Below are 19,468 nucleotides of genomic sequence, written 5' to 3'. Positions count from 1 at the left end.
CTGGGGGTGGGTAGAAGAGGAGCTGCAGATAAACGGTGGCGGGGGGGAGGGTTTTGGGTTGGGAGAAGGGCTGAGTGGTGTGCTATCAGTAGTTAGTATTGCTGTTTCACAGCAACAGGGACCCGGGTTCAATTCCATCCTCGGGAGACTGTCTGTGTGGAGTTTGCACTTTCTTCCCAAGGCTGTGCGGGTTTCCTCCGGGTGCTCCAGTTTCCTCCCACAGTCCAAAGATGTGTAGGCTGGTTGGATTGGGCTGTGTTAAATTTCCCACAGTCTGCAGTTATCTGCCCCCTAGGTGAGTTAGCCATTGGAAATACAGGGATTGGGTGGGCCGCTCTTGAGAGGGTTGGTGTGGACCCAATGGGCCAAATGGTCTGCTTCCATACCTTAGGGATTGTATGAATTGTATCGGGCTATTAGCAGGACTGCATCCACAGTACTGTGCTCAGTTTGGTCTTCTCATTTAGTGAGGGTCAGAGATGCATTGGAAATGGTTAGAGGAGGATCATTAGGAGGATCCCTGGGAATGAAGGATTTTATTTTACGAGGAACAAAGATTCAGCCTACAAGCAGTGACCTTATTGAAACAAATTCCAAGGAATTTAACAAGATAGATGTTGAGAGGATAAGGAATTTTAGGCTTATGCGGAAAGTCGGGAGGCTTGGGATAGAGGGAAATTTGGCCAATTGGATAGAAAACTGGCTAACCGGTCGAAGTCAGAGAGTGGTGGTAGATGGTAAATATTCAGCCTGGAGCCCAGTTACAAGCGGAGTTCCGCAGGGATCAGTTCTGGGTCCTCTGCTGTTTGTAATTTTTATTAATGACTTGGATGAGGGAGTCGAAGGGTGGGTCAGTAAATTTGCAGATGATACGAAGATTGGTGGAGTTGTGGACAGTGAGGAGGGCTGTTGTCGGCTGCAAAGGGACTTAGATATGATGCAGAGCTGGGCTGAGGAGTGACAGATAGAGTTCAACCCTGCCAAGTGTGAGGTTGTCCATTTTGGAAGGACAAATAAGAATGCAGAATACAGGGTTAACGGTAGGGTTCTTAGTCAAGTGGAGGAACAGAGGGATCTTGGGGTCTATGTACATAGATCTTTGAATGTTGCCACTCAGGTAGATAGAGCTTGTAAGAAGGCCTATGGTGTATTTGCGTTCATTAGCAAAGGGATTGAATTCAAGAGTCGTGAAGTGATGTTGCAGCTGTACAGGACTTTGGTTAGGCCACATTTGGAGTACTGTGTGCAGTTCTGGTCGCCTCACTTTAGGAAAGATGTGGAAGCTTTGGAGAGGGTGCAGAGAAGATTTACCAGGATGTTGCCTGGAATGGAGAAGGGGTCGTACGAGGATAGGTTGAGAGTTCTCGGCCTTTTCTCGTTGGAACGGCAAAGGATGAGGGGTGACTTGATAGAGGTTTATAAGATGATCAGAGGAATAGTTAGAGTAGACAGTCAGAAACTTTTTCCCCAGGTACAACAGAGTGTTACAAGGGGACATAAATTTAAGGTGAAGGGTGGAAGGTATAGGGGAGATGTCAGGGGTGGGTTCTTTACCCAGAGAGTGGTGGGGGCATGGAACGCGCTGCCCGTGGGAGTGGTAGAGTCAGAATCATTGGCGACCTTTAAGCGGCAATTGGATAGGTACATGGATGGGTGCTTAATCTAGGATAGATGTTCGGCACAACATTGTGGGCCAAAGGGCCTGTTCTGTGCTGTATTGTTCTATGTTCTATGAATTTTCAAAATAAGGGGATTTTTGATTCAAGGTGGAGATGAGGTTTTGTTTTTCCCAAGACAGCCTTTGGCATCCTTTACCACGGTTAGCAAGGGCAGATGGGTCATTAGCATATTCCTGGCTGAGGTAGACTGAGTCTCCAATGACAGCAGAGTTTTCAGTGACATGGGAGTTGAGGGTTACAGGGTGATAGGATAGAAACTGGAGTTGAGGCTACAATCAGTTCAGCCATGAACTTATTGAATGGTGGAGCCAAATGGTCTACACATGAACTTATTTCTTACAATCACATGTTTGCCATACACCCCAACCCACACCCAATCCTACCCTCCAACTCCACACTATACACAAACCCCCTCATGCCATGCCTACCCTGTGCCACAAGACAGTATCTGCCACCCCACACCGTGCCCACAGCCTGTGGCAAGCTCAGACCCTTATTTTGCATTTGCTCAGGACCAATGCCAATGTGGAGGGGAGATACTTAAAGTGAATGACTTGTATCTGCAACAATGGAAAGCCAGACCCTATGCCAATGATACAGTGAGTGTGGAGAATCTCGCACTAGGTTGCTCCTAATAGATTAAATTAATCGCCTTGCCAGAAAGAAAAAAAGAATCCTGCACCGCAACCCAGTGTTTATAGAGACAGTACAAAACACCCACATTTGGAAGGGCAAAGTCTATAATTGTGCTGCTGAGTAATTATCACCAGTGAAGCAGCCGCTGTTTGCTTACAGACCATTATAATTTACTGAGCTCCCAGTTACAACATTGGCAATTCAGGACTGCAAAACCTTTAAAAATACCCTGCTCCTCAGTGACTGCTGCTGCCATCCCTTCATATCATGACGGATATGAAGCTTCAAGATGACCAATTAAAAGGGAAAACCAAATATCATTTGCATATCACTAAACTTTCAGCCTTGGGATGATACATGATAAAGACTGCAACTATATTTGTCTAGCACCTTTCAAATCATGAAATACTTTGTGAAATATAATCACTGTGGAGAATTAAGAAAGATAGCAGCCATCTTGCACCCTACAAACAGCAATGTGATGATGACCTTTTTTTGTTGAATGAGGTTGGTTAGTAAATATTGCCCAGAGGGAGAACACCCCTGCTCTTTTTGGAAACAACCTGAGTTGTTATGATCCAACAGAGAGGGCAGTCAAAGCTTCCGTTTCTGCCTCATCTATAGGGCCGCACTGCTTCCATCTTATACAGGACGGTCAGTCTGAATGAGACACTCAGGCCCCTGGTCTGGGACTCAACCCACGACCTCACAACCCAGAGGAAAGGCCATTCCCAAAAGACCCTCGAGCCAGGGGGTGGAAGGCCAGCCCAGTACTCAGCATGCTATTGGCTTGGAAAGGTCTATTCACGTTAGAGTCACTGGCCCAGTAACAAATCCACCTGAGCTCTGGACAACAACGGGCAAACACAACAGCTGTTTTGCAAATGGCAAGATCCCAAACTGAAAAAGTCCTGGTCACTTAATCTGCTTTGGACCAAGGTAAGCACTGTGGGCAATCGGTCGGCTCAGCTGACTGTCGAGCAGATTAATGCCATTGCGCAGGTTCAATCCCTCCACTACACATCCCCAGCTGAGGCAGTGATTAAGGCTTGGGGCCTATATTACCTTATAATGGCATGAGAGACAGGCCTAGAAGGTTCACGAGGCTGATACCAAGTGTGGAGGGAGTGTCTTATGAGGTGAGGTTGAATAGGTTGGGACTGTCCTCATCAGAGGTTTGAAAAATGTGACCATATTAAAACATGCAAGATTCTTAGGGGACATGACAGTATAAATGTGGAAAGGTTGTTTCTCCTTGTGGGCAGTTCAGGAGCACAAGGCATCATCTCAGAATACAGAATCTTCCATTTAAGACAGAAATTATGCAATTCAATTTGAATTGAGGAGGATCTCTTTCAGAGGGTAGTGAATCCGTGGGATTCTTTACCGCAGAGGGCTACTGAGGCTGGGTCATGAAGGGCTTATTATGCAGGAAACATCGACTCTCCTGCTCATCGGACACTGCCTGACCTGCTACGCTTTTCCAATGCCACACTTTTCCACTCTGCATCATTAACTATAGTCAAGGCTGAGATAGACAGGTTTTAAATCAGGAAATGAATCAAGGGTTATGGGGAAAAGGCAGGAAAACAAAGTTATGGATTATCAAATCAGCCATGATCTCATTAAATGGCAGAGCAGATTTGATGGGCTGAATGGTCTCTTCTGCTCTATCTCTTATGGCAATATTGTGGCATAAGCCATAGTAACACAGAGACAGAGAATGATAGACAGGGTATTGGATGTAAAGATAAAGATAGAGACAGAGAGAGAGAGAGCGACAGGGAGAAAGAGAAAATGAGACAGAGAGAGACACACACACACACAAAGCGAGACAAAAACACAGAGAGAGACACGGGGCGGGGGGGGGAAAGAGAGAGAGAGAGAGAGCGAGAGGGAGAGGGAGAGGGAAAGGGGGACTGATCTCATAACACCAGAACAAATCTGCTCATCTCCAAATTGTGTTCTAGGATCTTCCAGCAATACCTAGGAACTCACTGTAGCAACGTATCCAATAGTTAGCACCTCCCCCAGGGCAGTCCCTCCCTCAGGGCAGCATCTCCCTCAGGGTAGCCATCTCCCTCAGGGGAGCACCCCCCCGGGGCAGTCCCTCCCTCAGGGCAGCCCCTCCCTCCATAACCTGAAGGAATTGCTTTGATGCAGTAAGTGTTCACATCCTGCAGTCTCCGGGTAACATTGGCTTGAGAATCCCCTTTCATCCAGCAGGTAATGCAGTGTGAGCCATTCTGAGGTGTTCCTGTGAATCATTGCCCTGAGTGAGCAGGCGATAGTGAGCAGGACTGCCAGTGTCAGGGAGGAGCTATTTAGTGGGGCAGACTAGTCCTATTACAAACCAACCTCCATCTACATAGCATGCAATAAACTGTTTCAAAATGTTTCACAGGGGCTTTGTTGCTGAAATGTGATGCTAATTAATCGGTATTGTAGGACCTGGGCTAATGAATGAGACATGTATTTTTGTGGAGAAAGTGAGGATTGCAGATGCTGGCGATCAGAGCTGAAAAGGTGTTGCTGGGAAAGCGCAGCAGGTCAGGCAGCATCCAAGGAGCAGAAGAATCGATGTTTCGGGCATAAGCCCTTCTTCAGGAATTCCTGACCTACTGCGCTTTTCCAGCAACACCTTTTCAGCATGTACATTTGTAGGGATGGTATGGCTCCCCCCGCCCATAGTTAAACAGCATATAAAACCATCAGAGCCGCACAATAAATCACGGATTCGTGAGCGAGCTGCTGGAGTACAACACAGCTCTCGGAAAAACACAGCCCAAGTAGGAAGCCAGTGGGGATTGAAATTAAAGAATGGTCAATAAGTGAGTATAGTCCTCAGTGCATGACTGCGACCTGCTCCATGTATACTTAAGTGTCAATGGAGACTATCTCCACAATCATTGAGGTGGCTAACAATGACTTATTGTGTCCCCTATTCATCACCAAGCAAGAAGGTTGTGGATATAAGTCCCAGTCGGAAGACTTAAGCACAAAGTTTAGACCAAGAGACCTGTGCAGTACTGAGGGAGTGCTGCACTGTCACAGGCACCACCTTTCAGAGGACACATTAAACCAAGGGCCACCTACCCTCTCAGATAGATGTAAAAGCTCCTTCAGCGTTACTGCGAGAATTGCCCTCAGTGTCCACATCAATATCCATCCCTCTTAAACAGATTATTGCCATGTCATTGCTGTTAGTGGGAGCATGCTGGTGCTTTACGTTACAATTGTGACTTCAATAAGTACAACAATGTCTGCAAAACATTGCCTGATGTCAAGTGAGGCTACATGAATGCATGTCTTCTTACCCTTTCAAGCAGTGGTTGGTTCTTGGTAAAAGGGCTGGAGGTGCAGTGGTGGTGCTGCAGAAGGGGAGGACTGTGTTTTCCTTTGGCAACTTGTGGTGATTTGGAATACACTGCCACAAGGAGCTGGGCGGCAGTCTCAAGAGGAACTCTTAACCAAGAAGTGAATTTACATCGTGAAACACTACGAGGGAGTGAGAAAAGGGAGCAGACTAACTTTACGGGCCTTTTCAGAGAGCTAGAACAACACGGCACAATGGGCCAAATGGCCTCTTTCTGCACTGAATGTTTATATAGGATTCATACATTTAACAGCCATGAGTACAGGTAATGGCGATTTATTTTGCAGTACTGCTCTGCATCATACAGGAACTAGGTTACCAATGCCAGGTGCTGAGGGAAAATTCCAGAAGCTATGAGAAGGAGAGATGCACAATGCATAAAATCTCACCCTTTCAGACATTTTTAAAAACCCTTGTTTCGGGTAAACGAGTCACTAGGCCTGCAGCAAAATAGGCAATCATTGAACTTAAATCTTATAACAGGAACAACCTTGAGGGCAGGACATTAGTGCAACGTGTCTTACACAGTGGAAGCAATGCACCAAAGTGAGTGAGAGCTCTTACGCCCTCCCACACTCTCACAAATCTCTCTCTCTGAACAGCCTGTTTGTTTCATCGATCAGTGAAGACCAAGTTGCTGAAAGGGTTAACAGAGGCCTGCAGGATGTGAATCCCTCAGTCATCAGGAAACGCACTGGCCTCAGGCTCACATCCTGCAACCATCAGGGATCATTAAGCCAGTGGTTTCATCGGGCCGCTGACTGGAAGGCAGCTCAGCTGTGGTTAACTCCGCCTGCAAATTGGAAAAAAAAAGTGTGGGGAGAGTGGGGAGGGAATGGGACAGAGGAAGGGAAAAAAAACCAGAACAGGGAGGGGAAAACAACGCGGTAAGGAGGGAGGTGGGAGGAGGTGAAATTGTAGGGTTATGGATTCCATTTGCATAAGCTTTAACATAGAGTAAAAAATGAGGTCTGCAGATGCTGGAGATCACAGCTGCAAATGTGTTGCTGGTCAAAGCACAGCAGGCCAGGCAGCATCTCAGGAATAGAGAATTCGACGTTTCGAGCATAAGCCCTTCATCAGGAATAAGAGAGAGAGAGCCAAGCCGGCTGAGATAAAAGGTAGGGAGGAGGGACTAGGGGAGGGGCGATGGAGGTGGGATAGGTGGAAGGAGGTCAAGGTGAGGGTGATAGGCCGGAGTGGGGGTGGGGGCGGAGAGGTCAGGAAGAGGATTGCAGGTTAGGAGGGCGGTGCTGAGTTGAGGGAACCGACTGAGACAAGGTGGGGGGAGGGGAAATGAGGAAGCTGGAGAAATCTGAATTCATACCTTGTGGTTGGAGGGTTCCCAGGCGGAAGATGAGGCGCTCCTCCTCCAGCCGTCGTGTAGTTGTGTTCTGCCGGTGGAGGAGTCCAAGGACCTGCATGTCCTCGGTGGAGTGGGAGGGGAGTTAAAGTGTTGAGCCACGGGGTGATTGGGTTGGTTGGTTCGGGCGGCCCAGAGGTGTTCTCTGAAGCGTTCCGCAAGTAAGCGGCCTGTCTCACCAATATAGAGGAGGCCACATCGGGTGCAGCGGATGCAATAGATGATGTGTGTGGAGGTACAGGTGAACTTGTGGCGGATATGGAAGGATCCCTTGGGGCCTTGGAGGGAAGTGAGTGTGGAGGTGTGGGCGCAAGTTTTACATTTCCTGCGGTTGCAGGGGAAGGTGCCGGGGGTGGAGGTTGGGTTGGTGGGGGGTGTGGATCTGACAAGGGAGTCACGAAGGGAGTGGTCCTTGCGGAACGCTGATAGGGGAGGGGAGGGAAATATATCCTTGGTGGTGGGGTCTGTTTGGAGGTGGCGGAAATGGCGGCGGATAATACGTTGTATGCGCAGGTTGGTGGGGTGGTAGGTGAGAACCAGTGGGGTTCTGTCTTGGTGGCGGTTGGAGGAGCGGGGCTCAAGGGCGGAGGAGCGGGAAGTGGAGGAGATGCGGTGGAGGGCATCGTCGATCACGTCTGGGGGAATCTGCGGTCCTTGAAGAAGGAGGCCATCTGGGTTGTGCGGTGTTGGAATTGGTCCTCCTGGGAGCAGATGCGGCGGAGACGAAGGAATTGGGAATATGGGATGGCGTTTTTACAGGGGGCAGGGTGGGAGGAGGTGTAGCTTTAACAAACAAGTCATTGGAAATATCAATTCCAAACCCTTTGAGTATGATCTTCAATTCACTGCTCTGTTCAGGGTGTCGTGGGTCAAAGGTCAGCCACGTATCTTTCCCAGAGTTGTGACAAGTTGATGTCAGAAGATTATTATGTCACATTATTTCACTTGCAAATGTTAGTGGGTAATTTAAGGTTATACGGCAAGAAATCTACTGGCTCTCCGACTGCTACTGGTCAGTTAATTTGAGGAAAGAGTCAATCTTTGGGTGAGGGGATATTGTTGAACTTCCTTGTTCACTGCCCATTCAGTACAAGAGTCAAATTGGCAACGCTGCAGCAACAATGGCTTTGAGAATGATACTTCAATGATATTGATAACAATGACCAAATACTAACACCCTGTAAGTGTATTAATGTCACCAATGTTTACATTATACATTTAACTAGTCAGCTGTTTTATGTCCTCTGAAAATGCAGTTGTTCAGATATTATAAATCCAACTTACTCACTTCCAGCTCTGTTAAAACTCCTCACAACAACAACTTGAATTCAAGCAGCCCCTATCAGGCAAAAATTCACTGAGCAACAAAAACAGTGCCAATTAGGAGAGCTGGGAAAAACTGAATCAAAGATCCAGGCATGATATTATCGAAAAACAGGGCAGACTTGAGGCATTGAGTACCTTACTCCAGCTCCGAATTCATATGGCACTATGTAAAGACAGATCATAAAGACAGGCTTCAAAAAGGGAAAGAGAAAGAGGGCTGAGGGGGAGTTCCAGACGTTCAGGCCCAGATATCTGAAGGCATTGTCACACATGAGCAGAGTTCTGAGAGGGTTTTGGACTGGAGGAGGGTACACTGACAGGGAGGGGGAGGCTATGGAGAGATTTGAATACAAGGCCGAGGCTCTGGGTCAGGGAGTCAACGTATCTCAGTGAGAATGTGGATAACGGGCTCACCCTGTCCCCCCCCCACACACTGTCCCCCCATTCTCACACTGTCCTCCCTCTCACACTGTCCTCCCTCTCACACTGTCCCCCCTCACACTGTCCTCCCGCTCTCACACTGACCCATTCTCATACTGACCCCCCTCACACACTGTTCCCCCCCTCACACTGTCCTCCCTCTCACACTGTCCTCCCTCTCACACTGTCCTCCCTCTCACACTGTCCCCCCTCACACTGTCCTCCCGCTCTCACACTGACCCATTCTCATACTGACCCCCCTCACACACTGTTCCCCCCCTCACACTGTCCTCCCTCTCTCACACTGTACCCCCCCTCACACTGTCCCCCCCCACACTGTCCCCCCTCACACTGTCCCCCCCACACTGTCCCCCCCACACTGTCCTCCCGCTCTCACACTGACCCATTCTCATACTGACCCCCCTCACACACTGTTCCCCCCCTCACACTGTCCTCCCTCTCTCACACTGTACCCCCCCTCACACTGTCCCCCCCCACACTGTCCCCCCCCACACTGTCCCCCCTCACTCACACTGTCCTCCCTCTCACACTGTCCCCCCACTCTCACACTGTCCTCCCGCTCTCACACTGTCCCCCCTCTCTCACACTGACCCCCTCTCACACTGTCGCCCCCCACACACTGACCCCCCTCTCTCACACTGTCCCCCCTCTCTCACACTGTCCCCCCTCTCTCACACTGTCCCCCCTCTCACACTGTCCTCCTTCTCACACTGGCCCCACTCTCACACTGTCCTCCCTCTCACACTGTCTTCCCCCTCACACTGTCCTCCCTCACACTGTCCTCCCTCTCTCACACTGTCCCCCCCCCACACTGACCCCCCACTCTCACACTGTCCCCCCACTCTCACACTGTCCTCCCTCACACTGACCCCCCCTCACATTGACCCCCTCTCACACTGTCCTCACTATCACACTCTCCTCCCGCTCTCACACTGTCTCCCCTATCATATTGTCCTCCCGCTCTCACATGACCCCTTCTCACACTGTCCCGCCACACACACTGTCCCCTCTCTCACACTCTACTCCCTCACACACTGTCCCCCCTCTCACACTGTCCGCCCTCTTTCACACTGTCCGCCCTCACACACTGTCCCCCCACTCTCACACTGACACCCCTCACACACTGACCCTCCTCACACACTGACCCCCCTCTCACACTCTCCTCCCGCTCTCACACTGTCTCCCCTCTCACACTGTCCCCCCTCACACAATGTCTCCCCCCTCTCACACTGTTCCCCCCCTCTCGCACTGTCCTCCCGCTCGCACTGTCCTCCCGCTCTCACACTGTCCTCACTCTAACACTGACCACCACTCTCACACTGTCCCCCCCCTCACACTGTCCCCCCTTCACACTGTCCTATCTCTCTCACACCGGCCCCCCCCCAACACTGTCCTCCCCCCCTCACACTGACCTCCCTCTCACACTGACCTCATTCTCACACTGTCCCACCCCACACACTGTCCCACCCCAGACACTGTCCCACCCCAGACACTGTCCCACCCCACACACTGTCCCACCCCACACACTGTCCTCCCTCTCACACTGTCCCCCCTCTCACACTGTCCCCCCTCTCACACTGTCCCCCCTCTCACACTGACCCCCCTCTCTCACACTGTTCCCCCCTCTCGCGCTGACCTCCCTCTCACAATGTCCCCCCCCTCACACTGTCCTATCTCTCTCACACTGTCCTCCCTCTCACCCTGTCCCGCCCTCACACTGTCCCCCCTCTCACAATGTCCCCCCCTCACACTGTCCTCCCTCTCACAATGTCCCCCCCCCTCACACTGACCTCACTCTCACACTGACCTCATTCTCACACTGTCCCACCCCACACACTGTCCTCCCTCTCACACTGACCCCCCTCTCACACTGACCCCCCTCTCACACTGACCCCCCTCTCACACTGTCCTCCCTCTCACACTGTCCTCCCTCTCACACTGACCCCCCTCTCTCACACTGTTCCCCCCTCTCACACTGACCTCACTCTCACACTGTCCCCCCTCACACACACTGTCCCCCCTCACACACACTGTCCCCCCTCACACTGACCCCCCACTCTCACACTGACCCCCCACTCTCACACTGACCCCCTCTTTCACACTGTCCTCCCTCACACATTGTCCCCCCACTGACACTGACCCTCCTCTCACACAGACCCTCCTCTCACACTGAGCCCCCCTCACACTGAGCCCCCCCTCACACTGACCCCCCCCCACACTGACCCCCCTCTCACACTGACCCCCCTCTCACACTCTCCTCACTATCACACTCTCCTCCCGCTCTCACACTGTCTCCCCTATCACATTGTCCTCCCACTCTCACATGACCCCTTCTCACACTGTCTCCCCTCTCACACTCTACTCCCTCACACACTGTCCCCCCTCTCACACTGTCCCCCCTCTTTCACACTGTCCGCCCTCACACACTGTCCCCCCACTCTCACACTGACACCCCTCACACACTGACCCCACTCTCACACTGACCCCACTCTCACACTGACCCCACTCTCACACTGACCCCGCTCTCACACTGTCCTCCCGCTCTCACACTGTTCCCGCCTCTCACACTGTCCCCCCACACACAAAGTCTCCTCCCTCTCACATACTGTCCTCCCGCTCTCACACTGATCCCATCTCACACTGTCCCCCCACTCTCACACTGTCCTCCCTCTCTCACACTGTCCTCCCTCTCTCACACTGTCCTCCCTCTCTCACACTGTCCTCCCTCTCTCACACTGTCCTCCCTCTCTCACACTGTCCACCCTCTCTCACACTGTCCACCCTCTCTCACACTGTCCACCCTCTCTCACACTGTCCACCCTCTCACACTGTCCTCCATCTCACACTGTCTCCCCTATCATATTGTCCTCCCGCTCTCACACTGACCCGCCACACACACTGTCCCCTCTCTCACACTGTACTCCCTCACACACTGTCCTCACTCTCACACTGTCCCCCACTCTCACACTGTCCTCTCCCTCACACTGTCCCCCCACTCTCACACTGCCCTCCCTCTCACACACTGTCCCCCCGCTCTCACACTGTCCTCTCCCTCACACTGTCCCCCCACTCTCACACTGTCCCCCCTCTCACACTGTCCCCCCAAATCTCACACTGTCCCCCGTCTCTCACACTGACCCCCCTCTCTCACACTGTTCCCCCCTCACACACTGTCCCCCCACACACACTGTACTCCCTCACACACTGTCCCCCTTCTCTTACACTGATCCCCTCTCACAGTCCCCCCTCTCACACTGTCCTCCATCTCACACTGACCCCACTCTCACACTGTCTCCCCTATCATATTGTCCTCCCGCTCTCACACTGACCCGCCACACACACTGTCCCCTCTCTCACACTGTACTCCCTCACACACTGTCCTCACTCTCACACTGTCCCCCACTCTCACACTGTCCTCTCCCTCACACTGTCCCCCCACTCTCACACTGCCCTCCCTCTCACACACTGTCCCCCCGCTCTCACACTGTCCTCTCCCTCACACTGTCCCCCCACTCTCACACTGTCCCCCCTCTCACACTGTCCCCCCAAATCTCACACTGTCCCCCGTCTCTCACACTGACCCCCCTCTCTCTCTCACACTGTTCCCCCCTCACACACTGTCCCCCCACACACACTGTACTCCCTCACACACTGTCCCCCTTCTCTTACACTGATCCCCTCTCACAGTCCCCCCTCTCACACTGTCCCCCCTCTCGCATACTGTCCTCCCTCTCGCATACTGTCCTCCCTCTCGCATACTGTCCTCCCTCTCGCATACTGTCCTCCCGCTCTCACACTGTCCTCCCGCTCTCACACTGTCCTCCCGCTCTCACACTGTCCTCCCGCTCTCACACTGTCCTCCCGCTCTCACACTGTCCTCCCGCTCTCACACTGTCCTCCCGCTCTCACACTGTCCTCCCGCTCTCACACTGACCCCCCGCTCTCACACTGACCCCCCGCTCTCACACTGACCCCCCGCTCTCACACTGACCCCCCGCTCTCACACTGTCCTCCCCCTCTCACACTGTCCTCCCCCTCTCACACTGTCCTCCCCCTCTCACACTGTCCTCCCTCTCTCACACTGTCCTCCCTCTCTCACACTGTCCTCCCTCTCTCACACTGTCCGCCCCCTCACACTGTCCTCCCTCTCTCACACTGTCCTCCCTCTCTCACACTGTCCTCCCTCTCTCACACTGTCCTCCCTCTCACACTGTCCCCCCACTCACACTGTCCCCCCACTCACACTGTCCTCCCTCTCACAGTCACCCTTCATACTGTCCCCGCACTCGCACTGTCCCCCCCACACACTGTCTCCTTCTCACACTGACCCCCTCTCACACTGTCCTCTCCCTCACACACTGTCCCCTCTGTCACACTGACCCCCCTCGCACACTGACCCCCCTCGCACACTGACCCCCCTCGCACACTGACCCCCCTCTCACACTGTCCTCCCTCTCACACACTGTCCTCCCTCTCTCACACTGTCCTCCCCCTCTCACACTGTCCTCCCCCTCTCACACTGACCTCACTCCACACACTGTCCCCCCTCTCACACTGTCCTCCCTCTCACACACTGTCCCCCCTCTCACACTGTCCTCCCTCTCACACTGTCCTCCCTCTCACACTGTCCTCCCTCTCACACTGTCCTCCCTCTCACACTGTCCCCCCCCTCACACTGACCCCCTCTCACACTGTCCCCCCCTCACACTCCCCTCACTCTCACACTCTCCTCCCGCTCTCACACTGTCTCCCCTCTCACACACTGACCCTCCTCTCACACTGACCCCCCTCTCACACACTGACCCCCCCCTCACACTGACCCCCCCCCTCACACTGACCCCCCCCTCACACTGACCCCCCCTCACACTAACCTCCCTCTCACAGTGTCCCCCCTCTCACACTGACCCCCCCTCACACTTTCCCCCCTCTCACACTGACCCCCCCTCACACTGTCCTCCCTCTTACACTGTCCTACCCCTCACACTTTCCCCCCTCTCACACTGTCCCCTCTCTCACACTGTCCCCTCTCTCACACTGACCCCCCTCTCACACTGACCCCCCCCTCACACTAACCTCCCTCTCACACTGTCCCCCCTCTCACAGTGACCTGTTCCAATGAACATAGAACAGTACAGCACAGGAACAGACTCTTCAGCCCATGATGCTCTGCCAAACGTGGGGGAAATTTAAACTAATCCCTTCTGCCTGCCCTTGGTCCATATCCCTCCATCTGCTTATCTAAAAGTCACTTGAATGCCCCTGTTGTATCTGTCTCCACTACCACGTCTGGCTGTGTATTCCGGACTCCTCATACTCTCTGTGTAACACACTTACCCCGTCATAGCTTATTTAAATTTCCCGCTCCCACCTTAAATGCCTGCCCTCAGGTATTTGGGAAAAACGCAGCTCAGTGAGTAGGCTCGGGGATGAGAGACGCACCTTTTCACTGGACTCCTTACTCAACAATAAATTCAACCATTTGAGATCCAGCCCTTTTTAAAGGTAATTATTCAACTCCTTGGTTCTTTCTGAATTTATTCACACCATTTTTGGATGCTGCTACCTTGTCATTCGGATATCCTCCATATGCCTCTTACTGACTTACTACTGCTCTCTTTGACTCCTGCAGCATGAAATCTCGTGTCATTCAATTGCTCTCTCCAGCCCCTCCTGTCATTTCCCAAAACCTATTGCTGTACATTTCAAACTTCCCTCAACTCCGATGTAAGGGCACAGACCGGGAACCCTTCCCATCTCCACCGAGACAGCATGGCCCAGTGAAATCACCCAGTAGTTTTTTATCACAATGCCATAGATTTCGGTGAGGGGTTGTAGGAAATGCAGGGATCAGTGCTGAAAAGTCACACAGGAAACATTATTCACAGTGACTCAAACACTACCAGCTGTGGCTCAGTGGTATTGTCCTTGCCTCTGAGTCATAGCTTAGACTCAGAGGATGCTGCACTGCCCAAGGACTTGTCTTTTAGACGAGGTACTAAGTTGTAGTTTGCTCCTTCAGTTGAACGTAAAAGATTCTAATTTGGAGATGCGGGTGTACAAAGTTAAAAATCACACAATATGTTGGGTGGCACGGTGGCTCAGTGGTTAGCACTGCTGCCTCACAGCACCAGGGTCCCGGGTTCGATTCCAGTCTCGGGCAGACTGTCTGTGCGGAGTTTGCACGTTCCTCCCCGTGTCTGCGTGGGTTTTCTCTGGGTGCTCTGGTTTCCTCCCACAGTCCAAAGATGTGCAGGATAGGTGAATTACCCATAGGTTAGGTCTGTTACTCAGAGGGAAATGGGTCTGAGTAGGTTACCCTTCTGAGGGTCTGTGTGGACTGGTTGGGCCAAAGGGCCTGTTTCCACACTGTAGGGAATCTAACCTAAGAGGAGAAAGTGAGGTCTGCAGATGCTGGAGATCACAGCTGAAAATGTGTTGCTGGAAAAGCGCAGCAGGTCAGACAGCATTCAAGAGCAGGAGAATCAATGTTTCGGGCATAAGCCCTTCTTCAGGAATGACTTCTTCAGGAAAGCCCTGAAGAAGGGCTTATGCCCGAAATGTCGAATCTCCTGTTCCTTGGAATCTAACTTAAACCAGGTTATAGTCCAACAGATTTAATTGGAAGCACTAGTTTTCAGAGCGCTGGTCCTTCATCAGATGGTTGTGGTGTATACAATTATAGCTGAAAATGTGTTGCTGGTCAAAGCACAGCAGGCCAGGCAGCATCTCAGGAATAGAGAATTCGACGTTTCGAGCATAAGCCCTTCATCAGGAATGAGAGAGAGTAGCCAAGCAGGCTAAGATAAAAGGTAGGGAGGAGGGACTTGGGGGAGGGGCGATGGAGGTGGGAAAAAAATTATAAGACACAGAAAGCTCCGAAAGCTAGTGCTTCCAATTAAACCTGTTGGACTATAACCTGGTGTTGTGTGATATTTAACTTTATAAAAGATTCTGTCGCACTATTGCAGCAGGGGAGGTCTGCCCAAGTATCCGAGATAATATTGCTGTCTCGAGTCAGCAGCCCAAAACTCAACTGTCCAGCCGCTTCCTCACTGCTACTTGTTGGAACACAATTGATGCACAATTCGCCATCATATTTCCTCCAACAGTAACTACATTTTGAAAAGTTTGCCGTGGTGGGAAATGCTTTTGGGCAGGATGTCTTGTGGCACAGTGGGTAGTGACCAGGATTTGCAGGTTCAAGTCCAACCTGAGGCCTTGATTTCCACACATGACAGTACCAGAGGATTGTCAAAATGTAAATAGACTCATGGGCAGACGAGAAGAGCGGGAGAGTTTTCTGGTCAGTCAGAACTTACACTGCAGTGAAACAACCTCAGTACATATCGTAAAACACCAGGGGCAGGCTCGAGAATGAACAAGTATTAACCCATCTTCTAAAGGACCAGCACTGATACACTTCAAGATATTCTGTGATCATAGAAGGTGCTACATAAATGCAAGTCTTTCAAAGGACCCAGTGAAAACCAAATTAGATTATTTACAGTGTGGAAACAGACCCTTCGGCCCAATAAGTCCACACCAACCTGCAATCCATCCAGACCCACTCCCTTGCATTTACCCCTTCACCTAACACTACAGGCCTAACCTGCACATGTTTTTTTGGATTGGGGGTGGAAACCGGAGCAAACCCACGCAGACACGGGGAGAATGTGCAAACTCCACACAGAGAGTTGTCTGAGGCAGGAATTGAACCCAGGTCCCTGGTGCTGGGAGGCAGCAGTGCTAACCACTGTGCCACCCATGACCAGAACTGATCCTAAACTCACAAATAAGAAACTGCAGATACGGGAAATCTGAACTAAAACCAGAAATTGCTGGAAAACTTCAACATGATTGATGGAGAGGGAAATAGAGTTCACATTTTAGACCAATTCCATTTCACCAGAGCCTGGTCTACAGGATATTTCTAACGTGTTCTGGTTGGTAATTCTAACATATCTCGTTTCTGGTATTCTGGAGCGAACAGTGCTCTTCATTAATACTCAACCCACATCACCACACTACAGCATCAGTTCGTCATACAGGCTCCTGACAGTCAATGCAGGCCAGCTGTAATGACCCAGAATTCCTGTTGACCTTGAGGTCACACTGAACCCAAAGAAAAATTGACATTATAGTTCCAGGTCACACACTGGATAACCCATAGCAATGAATGGGGGATTTATTTTGGGAAAATGTTTTACCTCCTCTTGAAAACATCACTGATCCCACAATCGTTATCCAAACAAACTCCTAGAATGGGATGAGGAGATTGTCAAAGGGGAAGGGTCTGCCCAGACACCAGGGTGGATATGGACGGAAGGGAGGAGGTGAGGGGGTGTGAGAAAGGGGGAGGGGAGGGGAGGAAAAGTGGGAGAAAGGGGAGGTTGTGGGGTCACAGGGGGAAGACAGGAGGGACTGACGGGAGGGCAGGAGAGAGGAAGAAGAGAAACAATCAACCTTTGTTGGTTTCCCTGCGCTGGTGACAGAGATTAAATCACCCAGAATTTCTGAAAATGAAGTGGAGAGCCGCAAGAGGCTGGAACCTCTCTGTTTGAGATTCCAGATACACAGAGAGAGAATATGAAAGGTGTGAACTATATAACTGGGCAGGGTAATAATGAGACCCTCTGCGTCTCCCCTTCTCTCTGGTACAGATGGTGGTGGCAACTGGGAATAGCTCACCATGTGGCCCCACGGTGCAGGACTAGACTGGGCCCTTATCTCCATCACACACACAGACTCATGTACAGACTCACAGAGGCGCACACATTCACACACAGACACAGAGACTCACACAGACACATACACAGACTCACACAGACATATACACAGAGACACAGTTTCACAGACATAGGGACACACACTCACAGACACATACACACAGACACAGTTTCACAGACATAGGGACACACACTCACAGACACACACAGATAGAGACACAAGCACACAGAGATACAGAGGCACAGATGCAAACACACACAAACACAGGGAGAGTGGCACACACAGGCAGAAACACACAGTGAGGGCTCTGCAGCACAGCAGAGGATTAACCCCCCATTCACCCACCCCCCTCCCCGCACTGAAGGCAGTGGGGGATCTCTGTCCCTCAGAATAAGGCCTCTCCCCCCCCAGTCCCAGGGGCCGGGAGCCGGGCAGATTCCGATGCGGTGACCTGTGAGCAGGCGGGGGAGGGTGGGGCGGCACTGGGAGCCAGACTGGGAGAGCAATGGGAATGAGAAACCATTCAGTGAGAGAGAGAGGCAGCACCGAGCTCAGAAAATCACTGCAACTCTCATCGCAATCTCAGTACAATGCATCTGCAAATGCTCACGTCCCTCTCCCAGAGAGAGAGAGAGGCTGAATTCAACCCAGCTCTGACTCCCTCTCTCTCTCTGGATTATGTCAAAGGAAACGTTTCCGCCCCGGGAGGACCGGATCCGCTAGCAATTAAAATAGAAAACAGTGCATTTGTTTCAGTTCACGCCACATAGAGACGGGAAGATTGCAAAAGCCTGGGGCTTTTTTTCTTGGAAATGATCAGAGACTTACACTGAGGCGGGCTGCAAGCAGGCTGCTGGCTTTCCATGGCTGGTCGGCTACAAGAGTCTTCACACAGTCCCGCTCGGAGCCTGGATCATCGCTGCCTTGTTTTTTTAAAAAATAAGAAATCCCCACCCGAGAATCCGATCGATCGGGATCTGAACTTGAGAGAGAGAGAGAGAGGACCCACGCCCCTCAGTCAGTCTCCACTCCCCCTCCGATAGGAGCCAAATCAAAGTGTGGGATGTCAAAAAGATTTTGCAACTCAACTTTCTCCTCCCCCTGTCTGTGTGTAATGTTGCAGGGACTGCATCACTCTTCAATCCAGCTGCAGCAGACAGGGGGGGGGGGGGGGGGGTAAAATAACTTGGCCAGGGCACTAGATAATGGATCTCCCACCCCCCAGCACCCACCCCCTTCGCCTTTTTTATTTAAACCAACACAGAGCGAGACTGAGCCAGTCAGACAGCGGCTGCACCGCGGGAGCAGTCATCAATCACTCCGCCCTCCTCCTCTGACCATCTGCATACCGCAGCTCTGCCCCTCAGGAGAGAGAGGGGGACAGTGAGGGACATCTCTCTGAACACCCTCCTCCATACCGCCTTGTGAGTGAGCCAGACCCTCACCCCCCCCCCCCCCCCCAGCCCTGGGTGATTGGGTCATTCTGGCCCAGCTCTCACATTGCACGGGGGGGGGGGTTGGGTGTGAAATTCTTTGGGACTCGGTGAGGGAGGGTTTCCGTCCCACAGCCTGAAATCCATCTCAATACAGGGTTTGTATTTGATTAAGAGTCAAACTCCAGTGTTTTGTTTGTTTCCTTGATATGCAACTGTACGGAGCAGCGGTTGAGAATGTTCACATACATACAAGGAGGTTTCTTTAAGGAATAAAATATATTTTTGATATTTAAAAATATTGGATGAATCACCCTGGATACACAGACAGTGAAGAATCAGACTGACTCTTGTTCACAGCCCCTCTCCTTCTCTGTCTCCCTCTCACTCTCGCCCCCTCCCCTCTCCTCTCCTCCCCCTCTCCCCCCTCCCCCGCCCTCTCTCCCCCTCCCCTACTCCCCTCCCCTCCCCCCTCTCCCCCCTCTCT

The 19,468-nt window shown here is 51.7% G+C and overlaps 1 protein-coding gene across 4 annotated transcripts in view; it reads right to left on the bottom strand.

Moving 5' to 3' along the window:
- The window catches only part of map7d1a (MAP7 domain containing 1a), a 167,015-nt gene extending 148,022 nt beyond the window's left edge, over positions 1–18,993 (bottom strand). For all 4 annotated transcript variants that reach the window (XM_060847281.1, XM_060847282.1, XM_060847283.1 and 1 more), the window contains exon 1: positions 18,377–18,993. In XM_060847281.1, coding sequence (XP_060703264.1) covers positions 18,377–18,413 — 37 coding nt within the window. In that variant the 5' untranslated portion in view covers positions 18,414–18,993. The remainder of the gene's footprint in view (positions 1–18,376) is intronic.
- Between the last annotated feature and the right edge of the window lie 475 nt (positions 18,994–19,468).

The sequence above is a fragment of the Hemiscyllium ocellatum genome, chromosome 30 (assembly GCF_020745735.1).
Source record: "Hemiscyllium ocellatum isolate sHemOce1 chromosome 30, sHemOce1.pat.X.cur, whole genome shotgun sequence".
Lineage (NCBI taxonomy): Eukaryota > Metazoa > Chordata > Chondrichthyes > Orectolobiformes > Hemiscylliidae > Hemiscyllium > Hemiscyllium ocellatum.
Note: the sequence above shows the minus strand (reverse complement) of the source record. Positions and strands in the feature narration are given on the sequence as shown.